This window comes from Stigmatopora nigra, chromosome 11 (assembly GCF_051989575.1).
Source record: "Stigmatopora nigra isolate UIUO_SnigA chromosome 11, RoL_Snig_1.1, whole genome shotgun sequence".
Classification (NCBI taxonomy): Eukaryota; Metazoa; Chordata; class Actinopteri; order Syngnathiformes; family Syngnathidae; genus Stigmatopora; species Stigmatopora nigra.
The window spans coordinates 4,448,244-4,459,738 of NC_135518.1; the positions used below are offsets into that span (position 1 = coordinate 4,448,244).

General features: G+C 38.3%; 1 protein-coding gene across 2 annotated transcripts in view; it reads right to left on the reverse strand.

Annotated features, from left to right (window-relative positions):
* Nucleotides 1-3,413: 3,413 nt before the first annotated feature.
* The window catches only part of cfap91 (cilia and flagella associated protein 91), a 9,407-nt gene continuing 1,325 nt past the window's right edge, over nt 3,414-11,495 (reverse strand). The window contains exons 3-17 of one of the 2 annotated variants that reach the window (XM_077728793.1): nt 11,195-11,343; nt 11,039-11,122; nt 10,276-10,332; nt 10,014-10,195; nt 9,771-9,948; nt 8,534-8,691; nt 8,292-8,468; nt 7,490-7,629; nt 7,318-7,407; nt 6,563-6,634; nt 6,344-6,490; nt 5,001-5,222; nt 4,793-4,941; nt 4,620-4,711; nt 3,414-3,975 (exon numbers count right to left, since the gene is read on the reverse strand). In XM_077728793.1, coding sequence (XP_077584919.1) covers nt 3,800-3,975; nt 4,620-4,711; nt 4,793-4,941; nt 5,001-5,222; nt 6,344-6,490; nt 6,563-6,634; nt 7,318-7,407; nt 7,490-7,629; nt 8,292-8,468; nt 8,534-8,691; nt 9,771-9,948; nt 10,014-10,195; nt 10,276-10,332; nt 11,039-11,122; nt 11,195-11,343 — 2,073 coding nt within the window. In that variant the 3' untranslated portion in view covers nt 3,414-3,799. The remainder of the gene's footprint in view (nt 3,976-4,619; nt 4,712-4,792; nt 4,942-5,000; nt 5,223-6,343; nt 6,491-6,562; nt 6,635-7,317; nt 7,408-7,489; nt 7,630-8,291; nt 8,469-8,533; nt 8,692-9,770; nt 9,949-10,013; nt 10,196-10,275; nt 10,333-11,038; nt 11,123-11,194; nt 11,344-11,495) is intronic. The other variant, XM_077728794.1, reaches the window with a different exon arrangement.

The window sequence follows — 11,495 nt, forward strand, 5'->3', positions numbered from 1 at the left end:
CACTATTCTGCTTTTGTCATTATTTTTGCACATAGGTTACAAAGGCTTTATTTCTAAAATGTAAATTCAGGCATCAAATGGTTAATTAAAACTTTCCAAATTAATGAATGTAAATTTATTTGCAACTTTCATAGAGAACTCTTAAATACTATGAAATTTAAAAAACTCTCTGGAGCTTTGTTATTGAAATCAGATTACAGTGTTTCATGTTATAACAAAAAAAAACCTGTAAAATATGTTGTTTCAATGTAATATTTGTATTATTTTTTCCCAAAAAAAATCTGCGAAGCTCTGAGTCCGCGATAGCTGAACCGCGGAGTAGCGAGAGAACACTGTAGTTGTAACAGAAAAAACAATAAATACTCCTGCAAAGTTTTGGGAACCTTTGGTCCAGTGAATAAGTCATTGGCCTCCCACTTCTGTGGACCTGGGTTCAAATCCTGCTTTGCTCTGCTTACCTAACGTTTCCCACTTGAAGGTACCATAAAGTACTAAGTATGATCTGGGAGTGGAAAGAGACAAAACAACAAATACTACTGCATAATTCTGTAGAGTGGTAGCCCAGTGGTTAAGACCTCTGTCTCCCACCTCTGTGGTCCTGGGTTCAAGTCCTAGTGCTTGCAAAGATTTTTCCACTATTATTCAGGTAAATGAAAGAGGTAAAACTGCAGATACTACTACATACTCTCAGAAGGTGGTGGATCAGTGGTTAAGTCATCAGTCTCCCACCTCTGTGGTCCTGGGTTCAAATCCCGGTGCCTGCAAAGCTTTTCCCAATATTATTCAGTCAAAAGAATAAGTACTAAGTACAAGTACTACTGCTTTCTCTCACAGGGTGGTGGCCCAATGGATAAGTCATCAGTCTGCCACCTCTAAGTTCCTGGGTTCAAATCCCAGTGCAAGCAAAACTTTTCCCAATATTATTCAGTCAAAAGAATAAGTACTAAGTACAAGTACTACTGCTTTCTCTCACAGGGTGGTGGCCCAATGGATAAGTCATCAGTCTACCACCTCAGAGGTCCTGGGTTCAAATCCCAGTGCATGCAAAGATTTTCCCAATATTATTCAGTCAAAAGAATAAGTACTAAGTACAAGTACTACTGCTTTCTCTCACAGGGTGGTGGCCCAATGGATAAGTCATCAGTCTGCCACCTCTGAGGTCCTGGGTTCAAATCCCAGTGCAGGCAAAGATTTTCCCAATATTATTCAGTTAAAAGAATAAGTTCTAATGTCTAAGTGTATAAGTCTTCAGTGGTGGATGAAGCATTTTGTGAAAAAAATGACTAAGTGTTTCACCCCATTTCCTTGGATAAAATGTTTCAACACCTATGTATAAGTGGGGCACGAGTTGGTGTAGTAGGTTGCACACTCGCCTTCGGCCGGAGAGACGTGGGATCGATCCCCGGTGTCGGCGGTTGACTGACCAAGCAAGCGGTCGAGGGTCGGCCGAAGGCCGACCCGAGAACGCCTTTCGCACAGACAGGTCCTTCAACTGTCTTCCGAACTGCCGAAGGCAGTTCGGAATATAACCTTTTACTGAAAAGTATGACTAAGTGTTTAATATAAATTAAAAAGATTTTTCCTTTTTTTTCTCATCTCCTTATTCCATTTACCAATTTTTCTTTCCAAGTATTTTCAGCCAAACGATGACAGCGGGAATCGAACCCAGGTCTCCCACACGGGAGTCCAGTGATCTAACCTCTGCGCCAACCAAGTGACTACACTTTTCCTTGTAATCATTTGAGTGTCTTTAGAAGAAGTCCACAGAAACAACTAAGTGAAAAAGTGGCCGAACCGGGAATCGAACCAAGGTCTCCCACACGGGAGTCTAGTGATCTAACCTCTGCACCAACCAAGTGACTACACTTTTCTCTGTAATCATTTGAGTATTTTGACAAGAAGTCCACAGAAACAACTAAGTGAAAAAGTGTCGGAACCGGGATTTGAACCCAGGTCTCTCCAACGAGAGTCTGGTGAACTAACCTCTGCACCACCAAGTGACTACACTTTCCTTTGTAATCATTTGAGTGTCTTGATTGCAAGAACACAGAAACAACTAAGTGAAAATGTGTACCAGCCGGGATTTGAACCCAGGTCTCCCACATGGGAGTCAAGTGACTTAACCTCTACACCACGAATCAGTCACACTTTATTTTGTTCATTATTGGAAGGTCTTGACTACTAATATATAGAAAGGTCTTAAAAAAGAGCCTTACTATACATGGTCATTTTAAAAACAAAGCCATATTATACATGGTGATATTTTTTTTTAAAAAGCCTTATTTTATATAGTCATTTTTTAAGAAAAATTCCTTTACTATACTTGTTCATTTTTAAGAAAAAAAGCCTTACTATACATGGTAATTTTATTTAAAAGCCTTACTATACATGGTCATTTTTCAATAAAATTCCATTACTAGACTTGGTCATTTTTAAGATAAAAAGCCTTCCTATACGATGTATAGTAAGGCTTTTTTTCTTAGAAATGACCAAGTATAGTAAGGGATTTTTTTAAAAAAATAAGCATGTATAGTAAGGCTTTTAAAATGTTATAACAAAAAAAAGCTGTAAAATATGTTGTTTCAATGTAATATTTGTATTTTTTTTCCCAAAAAAATCTGCTAAGCTCTGAGTCCGCGATAGCTGAACTGCGAAGTAGCGAGGGAACACTACCGTATTTACTCGTATATAAGCCGCACCTGTAAATTTGCCTTAATTTTGTTTTCACTTCCATATTTATGGTTTTGATAGGAAGAACAAATGTGTTACTTTGAAGGGAAAATTTTAAAATAAATCATTACACGTGGTATTTCTCAAATACTGTATGAATCAAAAGCACATTATTAGGGTATATATTTGTAAATGCAAGTGTCCTGGTCCCATGTGCACATATGGACACCCTTATGCTTGAACATGCTGTTCATTATTGTCAATCCAAGACGAACACAAAAATCCAATAATAGATTTCGTCATTAGATTTTCGTACATTTCTCCCAATCACTCCTCCCTTGCTTTTTTAAATGACAAAATAGATTGACTGTCCCTTTCAACAGTTAAATGTTCAAATCACATAGAGAAATGTAATATTTAAAAAACAAAAAGACTGAAATGTTAACTTTTAAAAATGTAATGAGTTACATTTATTTAATATTGTCCTATATTAAATCAGTCAAATTAATGTCCACATATTAATTGACATATATTAAAAAAAATCTGTCAATTGATGAATTTATATGGTTTCACTCCTATGTATTTAAAAAACTGAATTTCAATAGTATATTTTTCCTACACGAGTGAGTTTTTGTCTCTATAAATGTCACTTAAATGCTTATTTTTTAGTCCATGTGAGCTTTATTTGGATTTTCCTGTCTCCACAGTATAAAACAGCGTACCAATAATCTAGCCAGGCAAAATGATTTAATATGTTTTAATTGAAATTTTGTAGTTGCAACAATATACAATTGACAAAACCTAAACTAGCCAACTTTTCAATTTGTACTCCCTTCTCTTTACGTGTAGAATTTCATCACATATTTCAAATGACGCATCTGAAAGTTTTGGAGGGCTTTTGGGGAGTTTTTAAGGTGGAAAGTAATGGCGGAGCGAGTGCAAAGTTGTGGTTTCCTCAGAAATTATCGGTCAGGAAGATAGATAACAAGACTGGTTGTTTGCCTCTCACACCTTTTCTAGCTGCTGTTGCTTCCGAAATGACACTAACACATTGCATCATGCCCGAAACAAGACAGCATCCATTCATAGGAAGTCCTCTAATAAGACTACTGCCATAAAATCGAGGTGACTATTCAACCTGGCTGCGACCCTCATCCAACATGTCGTCCAGAACCTGATGGGCGGCCACATCGGAAGGGCGGGTCACCTGTTGGGTGCCCATGGTGCTGGCCACCACTTGTACCTCGGCGTTGCCCTCCACGATGCTCCGCACCGCCAACAGGTGGCGGCGCTGCCTCTCGTGCACTGAAAAAGCCAGGGAAGCAAACCACAATGAGGAACACAGTTGGCAACTGGTTGTTTCATTGGGTGAGTGCTGGATGAATTGACACATTTCCCACAATTCACTCCAGCGGGAGACTTCAAATTTACTACAAAGTGTACGAATTTCTGACACGGACAGGTCAAAGGGGAATTTCCTGTCCACCTCAGCTAAATGCTTCCATTATTAATGATTGTAATTTGCTTATTAAGTGATTAAAAACCATCTAAATGCAACGCAACACATTTTCACACACACACACACGGCACACGTAAAGTTCTAAAATGTACTACAAAGTAGACGGCTTTCTGACGCCGTCGAATCATAGGGAAATGGGCATATCATACTTCGACAGGGATATATTTTGTATGCTTGTTCTGGAACCAATTAATTTTGTAAGTAGAGGTATACTGTATGTAAATATATATGGTGGATCTATCCCTTGGCCAAGTTGCTTGATTCAACATTTAAAATGATTCTACACCAATACTGATCAATTATATTCATCTGTCAATCAACAACACTTCCATATCACTCCACAGCTGTTTACAATTTCTACAGACACGTTATTCTTTTGTTAGTGTATGTTTTGTATGTATTTTGTGACATAATTCAAATCCAAACTAACCTCTCTGCCGGACAGTATTCTTCTCCACTTCAGGAATGAGAAATCCGTAGACCAACTCAGAAACAATCTCCTCCGACTGAAGATTGTTGCGGCTGCTCGAGCGATTCAAAGACGCAATGAATCTCGTGCATTCATATTTTGTGAACAGACATTTTTTAAAACTAATCCATCACCTCTCCTCGATGGCATAGGCAATGTCATTGACTTCTTTGGCCACCCTGCGGATCTCCTCTCGTGCTTGCTGGTCTGCTGTGATCTCCATGGTGTCCAGGATGATGTCCTCAAAGTACAAGTCCACCGTCTCCTGGTGGACTTTGACCACCTAGTACACAAGAAGCACGTGACTCCACTAGTCTTGGTGACTGGGTTTTTCCGGCTTACTTCTCTGAAGATCTGATCATCCTCGAGGCGGTGACGTTCTTCGGCCTGCCTCTTCCCGCTCTCCTCAGCCTCGCGCCTCAGACGCTCCCGTTCCGCCAGCAGCGTAAAAGCGTGGATGCGGCGCTCTTCCTGGAGACGGATCAGCTCCTTGGAGAGCGTGTCGAACACATACTCTAGTTCGGCGCCGATGGCGCCGGCGTGTTGGGCCTCCTCGCGGGACCTCTGCCACAGAAGGAAAGACACGTTATTAGTTCAAAGAGCCTTGTTAACTTGATTGGCAGCCATTAAATAGTGAAAGGTGAAACAAAGTTGGTCTAAAAGAAAGATTTTTCATTGGCCAAATATGGTACTTTGGTCAAAAATCACATTTATTTATTATCCATACTGTCGCAAGGGGTGCAGGAGCTTAAAGCTCCTAGTCGGCCATAACAATAGGTACAGATATCATATTTTACCGTTTGCATGGTTTTAATAGCTTTTACAGATGTGTTACTTTGAAGGGAAAATCTTAAGAAAACTCATCACAAGTGGTATTTCTGAGATACTGTATCAATCAAAAGCACAGTAATAGGGTCAATATCATAAAAAAGTTAATATCCCTCCCTGTCTTTGTAAATGCAAAATATCAAATTATGTAGTCAAGACAGGGGTTCAAATCCCGTTCAGGAAACATTTTCCCTTAGTTGTTTCTAGGTATTTGTAGTCAAGACCTTCCAATAATGACAAAGGAAAGCGTAGTCAATTCGTGGTTTAGAGGTTTGTTCACTTGACTCCCATGCGGGAAACTGGGGTTTGATTCCAAGTTGGGAAACATTTTCCCATTAGTTGTTTCTATATATTTGTACTCAAGACCTTCCAATAATGACAAAGGAAAGTGTAGCCAATTTGTGGTGTAGCGGTTTGTTCACCCAACTCCCATGTGGGAGACTGGGATTCGAATCCTGCTGTAGTTTGACTGATCACTACACAATGTAGTTTGGTAAATGGAATAACATTTTTTAAATAAAATAAAGATTTTTTTCAGCAAAACAATTATAGGGGCCATTGGGGGGGGGGGGGGGGGTATTTTGCTGACTGGCGAAACCAGGACGTGAACCCTTGACTGACCCACTACACTACGAGGCGGCCCGCCTATACATGGTCACTTGGTGCTTTTATTTAAGGAAAGACTGAATGACTTAGTCTAATTTAATGGCAAAATGGTTCACTGTCCACCGAGATTCAAGCCCTGCCTGCCCACACGGCAGTCAGGTAAACCAACTTCTACACCATGAAGTGGCCACATTTTACCTTGACATTATTGGAAAGTGTTGACTACACATATATATATACAGTGACCATACCTGTAGTTGTTGTTCGTCTCGCTCTCGTTTGAGGGCCATGACCATCTCTTTGTCAGCTTTCTGCATCTGCTGCTCCTCCGCTCGCAAGGCGTGCGCCATCCTCAGTTCCTTGATCAGGTCCAAGTGGTTCTCTTTGCCAGTGAATATCTGTACATACACGATTGTTGAGCACGAAAGCCAAAGTATGAAGCAAACGTGACGGTTGGGATGCATTAATACCTGAGTTTGAATGGTGCGTCCCCTCAGGAGTTTCTGGAGATGAATGACTGCTAGCTCCTTCTCCTCCTCGCCCTAGGATACGAATACTTGTGAGAAAAGTCTCAAGTTGGTCTGCCATGACAGGCAATAATCAAACACTTATATGCATGACTATTTTGATTGTTGAATCATTGACTCTATTGACCGGAAAGTGGTCCAAATCTTCTTTTTGAGCCTCTAAACTTATTGGCTGCTATTGACAAACACAAACTCAATTCAATTCACAGCAGATGGATGATTGGACGCAATGTGACTGGACAGCTGTCATTTTCAATGAGACAAAAGAGTTGAAAAAAAGTAAAAAAAAAATGCAAAACTAGGGGAATTTAAGATGTAAGTCTTCATGTACTTTTTGTTTTCCTAATTAAAAAAAATAACATAAAATCTGTAGTCATATGTTGCTTTGAAAACATATTGTTATACTTCATTAAATTGTATTTTCCCATTTTAAAAAAACATATATATCTGAAATATGTATCTAAAATTTTTAGTCCTATGTTGCTTTAAAAATGTATTGTTAGTTTAAAAACAAATTTTCCACATTGCCATAAAATCCAAGTGAAACAGGTTAATTTAAGTTGTTTTTTTTCACAGGGTGAAGTAATACAACAAGGTTGTGATTCATAATTATTTTGCTCATTTTAAAATTAATTTTTCAACTAACAAAATAACCATCCTAATAAGAAATGATGAATGTGTTAGAGGGAAGAACTAACCTTTGGAGGTTCCTCAACAGTAGGAGTGATAGGACGTAGAGTAGGCTTTTCCTTCTTGACAAGATATTTAGCAATCTCATCTTTCAGGTTCTATGTGGTTAAAAATGATAATCAGTGATTATGTGGAAAGTATTTGGTTCCTATATTATATGCTATGTATATATTTGCTCACCTTGTACTTTTCCAACAGAATGTTTCTTCTGTTATCAGGCTGATCAACGCTGCTCTTGTTCCTGATAGGTTTGGCTTTGGACAACGTCTTCAGCTGCTTAAGATATGCAATCTTGGGTCTTTGTACTCCATTCAGCAAGCCTGACAATGACAATCATATTTAGCGTGTGTCAACCATCTACCCTGAAATGTTTTTGATTTGGTACTTAGTAATTTACTGTGTTTTTCAGACTACCATATTTTCACGACTATAAGGTGCACTTAAAAGTCTTAAATTTTCTCCAAAATAGACAGTGCGCCTTGTATATGGAAAAAACTGAAAACCAAAAACGAAAAACCACCACTGTCGGATATTAAAAAAACCCAAACGCCTGAACTGAAACAATACTGTTAAATATGCAGATGCCATCTTAGTTTACAACATCTTTCATCATATAGCTCCTCCCCCACTGCAAGATTTTATATAAAATAATCCAAAACATCAACAATGGCTGGCTCTAGAGGTGACTGTGTAGTGAGTACTTCATACCTGGAAGTCAATAGCAATTACCGTACTTTCACGACTATAAGGCGCACTTAAAAGTCTTAAATTTTAAACACGAAAAACAAATAAGAGTGGACAGAGCTACTGCCACAGGGTTTCGCGTGACGGCGCCATCTTGGGGGGAAAAAAACATTATTTTTTTACAACGTCGGCGGGTGTCTGACCGTGGTTGGCTGGGATATGCTCCAACACCCCCTGTGACCTTTCGAGAATAAGTAGTATGGAAGACGAACTACTGATTTCAGATTTGAATACTCACCATCGTAAGTCACCACTTTGTAGCTATCCTGACTGTACTTTTTCTTGCCAATGTAGTCGTCGCCACACCCTCGCGCAGCACACGTCAAAGACTTGTACACAGTGTAGTCTTTACAAGTGCCCAGCTTCTTAATGTTCTCCTCCATATGCCTCCGCTTGGTCTCCAGCTTCCTCATGGCTTAAGAACACATTGGATTGGCTGCCAAGTGCATGCCTTTTCTGGCAGAAAGGCGGTGGTCTCACATCTTGTGTGCTCCTTGTCCACCTTGTGCAGTTTGTTCTCCTTCTCCTTTAGAAGCTTGGCGTAGATGTGGTTGAGTCTGTCTTTGGTGGCGGCGACTTGGGCTTGATCCTTCTCAAGCAGCATCTCTCGTAGCAAAGCCAGCCGAGCGTGCTGCAGTCTAAATGCGGTGAGTACAATTTAAAGAAATGCGTGGCGTTCCTGATATGTTTATAAAATGATATACTTTTAAGATTTATTTTGTTTTAGTATCATTGACGGCAAAGATGAAAAACACACCATTTATATGAATTTAAATTAAACCTTTTCATGAATTAGTATAACCCTAAAGTATAAACAGACTAAATGGAAAGCTTTTAATGTTACTAAAATGTTTTGATGAATGAAAAAAATATTTACGAATGAACAAATTTGTTCTTTTTCTTACTTAATCATTAACTTCAATTGTATTACAAATAAAAAATAAAATGACCCAATAGACCCCCAGTGTTTAATTTTTTACTTTAAAAAAAATAACACTTACTTGCTCTTGAAACATTAAGGCAATAATGAAAAACTGTTATTTTTTAATTCAAATTAATAAGATGAAAAAACCTAAAGGAGTTACAGCATTTACTGTATTTTCAGGACAATAGATTATGGTGTTTTTCAGCCTATGCATATACTCAAAAATGTAAATGTTAAATTATGAGGTGCCTACTTAGCCTGTTGTTCTCCATTTAACTATTTGTGCTTTAAAGTATGTTTCTTCTTGGCTTCTAATCAAATTTTAAAAAATGTCCTCCCTTAAATGCGGCATTAAGGATTTACTTTGGCATTAGAACATATTTTTCAAATGAATATAATTTTTTTTTTAAAAGAAACTATTTTAATTTTTTGATTTAATGATTAAATACACACACACACACACACATATATGTATATATATGTATATATATATGTATATATATATATATATATATATATATATATATATATATATATATATATATATATATATATATATATATATATATATATATATATATATATATATATATATATATATATATATATATATATATATATATATATATATATATATATATATATATATATATATATATATATATAAAATCATAATAGTATTACAGAATAAACCCAACAACTTGTTTTCCTAAATATTTAGATAGTTGTTTTTTAAAGAAGACAAAAGTTAATTGCAAAATTTAAAAAATTATACTGATAAAAAATATTTACTTCTGTATTTTCCCTTCTCTGAAGGCCCACTCTCTTGCCTCCATTTCCTCCATCATCCGCCTCCTTTTGCGCACAAGCTCAGGATCGTTGAGGGCCGGCAGCCGATCCTCCCACGCCCTTCGTGCGCGGGACCGTTGAATCATTTCCACTTCTTCGACACTCGCGGGCAGACCTCGTTCTGGCAGGACGGAGTTAGCGAGCGGTAGAAGTCCAATCCAATGGAACGGCAACATGCATACCTACCCCAAGTGAAAGACGCCACCACCAACAGCTCTGAAGGGGACGTCCCAGCACGTAGCACATATTCGGGGGAATACGGGTCTGTCTGTGCTTCGCTCTCCCTGTAGTCTGTCTGCACTGCCACAGTGAAGTGGGTAGGGATGTCTGCAGCGGTGTTATTCCTGGTGGCGGCTTCAGCCTCTTCTCTGATAACCGTGAACCAAAGAAAATTTGTCAAAAAAATCAGATTTAAAAAGTAAACAGACCAAGATTGTGTTGAACTTACGGAGAACCTTCCCGATTCACGTCTAAGGGAATTTGTTGCACACATGGAGGGAGAGGCCTGCAAGCAAAGTATTTTTTGTTTTTTTGACAATTTAACACTGTTTTAATGGACCATAGTTGTCAAAAGTCATCACTTTTTGCCTTGTTCATTTGAACCCGGCTTTAAGATATACTATTTATACTGTTTTTTGACAATTTAACACTTATAATGAACCATAGTTGTCAAAAGTGATCACTTTTTGCCTTCTTCATTTGAAACCGGTTTTAAGATTATTTTTGGTCATTGAAAAAAATATATAATGCTATAAAGACCTGGCATCAATGTATGCGGACATCACATTTTGGGTCATGTAGACCACAATGTGAAGATGTTTCAAAAATATGATTTAAACGACATGCTCAAACTTTTATACCTTGACCCGTTAAAGGCTATTTTTGGAAATAAAAAATAATAACATCACTCCACAAAGACTTGGTATCCACATATAGGGAACCACATTTGGGTCATGTTTGGTGGCCATCTTTAAGCGCTGGACGATCAATCCTGTCAAAATAAATTGTACGTCTACTTCTGTCAATGGCAGCCACAAGTTAAATAAGTGCCCAATAAGAGTTTAAACAAAAAAATAGACTACCTTTTTGTGTATTTTATCCCATATTTGATCACATCTAGCTAATGTTACGTACATATATTCAGTTGTGCTTGGGAGTCTGAAATTAATGGTCATTTTTATGGCTTTCATCAAGCTGAGCCGAATCCAAACCTTTTAAAAAACTTCCAGCGATCGGCTCCACCGGGCTGACACCCGTCCCTTATTTTCATCAATGGCTGAACACTTGGAATAAACCTGGAAGAAGATCAGCGTGGGTCACACCAGCATTTAATGGTGGAATCCAATGTTGTGGTGGGATTGTGTTACCCCACAAGTTGCTGCAGAGCCCGCTGACGCTGCTCCGCGTTGCCACGCCAGCGACGGTCCACAGAGAGCTGCACCGGATTGGACGTGTCCACTCGAAAGGTGACACGATCGTTGCTGAACATTGTTTCAAACTGCTGCATTTTTTTCTGCTTGGGTCATAAAAGGCAGTTTAGAATGAATGGAGAATCAAATCAACACTGTTATTTGTCAGGTATATGTTGCTTTGGGTTTATTTTGGGTTTTTATTACAATTCTGGCTGTTTTCCTTAGTTACTTGCCCTTGTGATCACCCATTGATTTC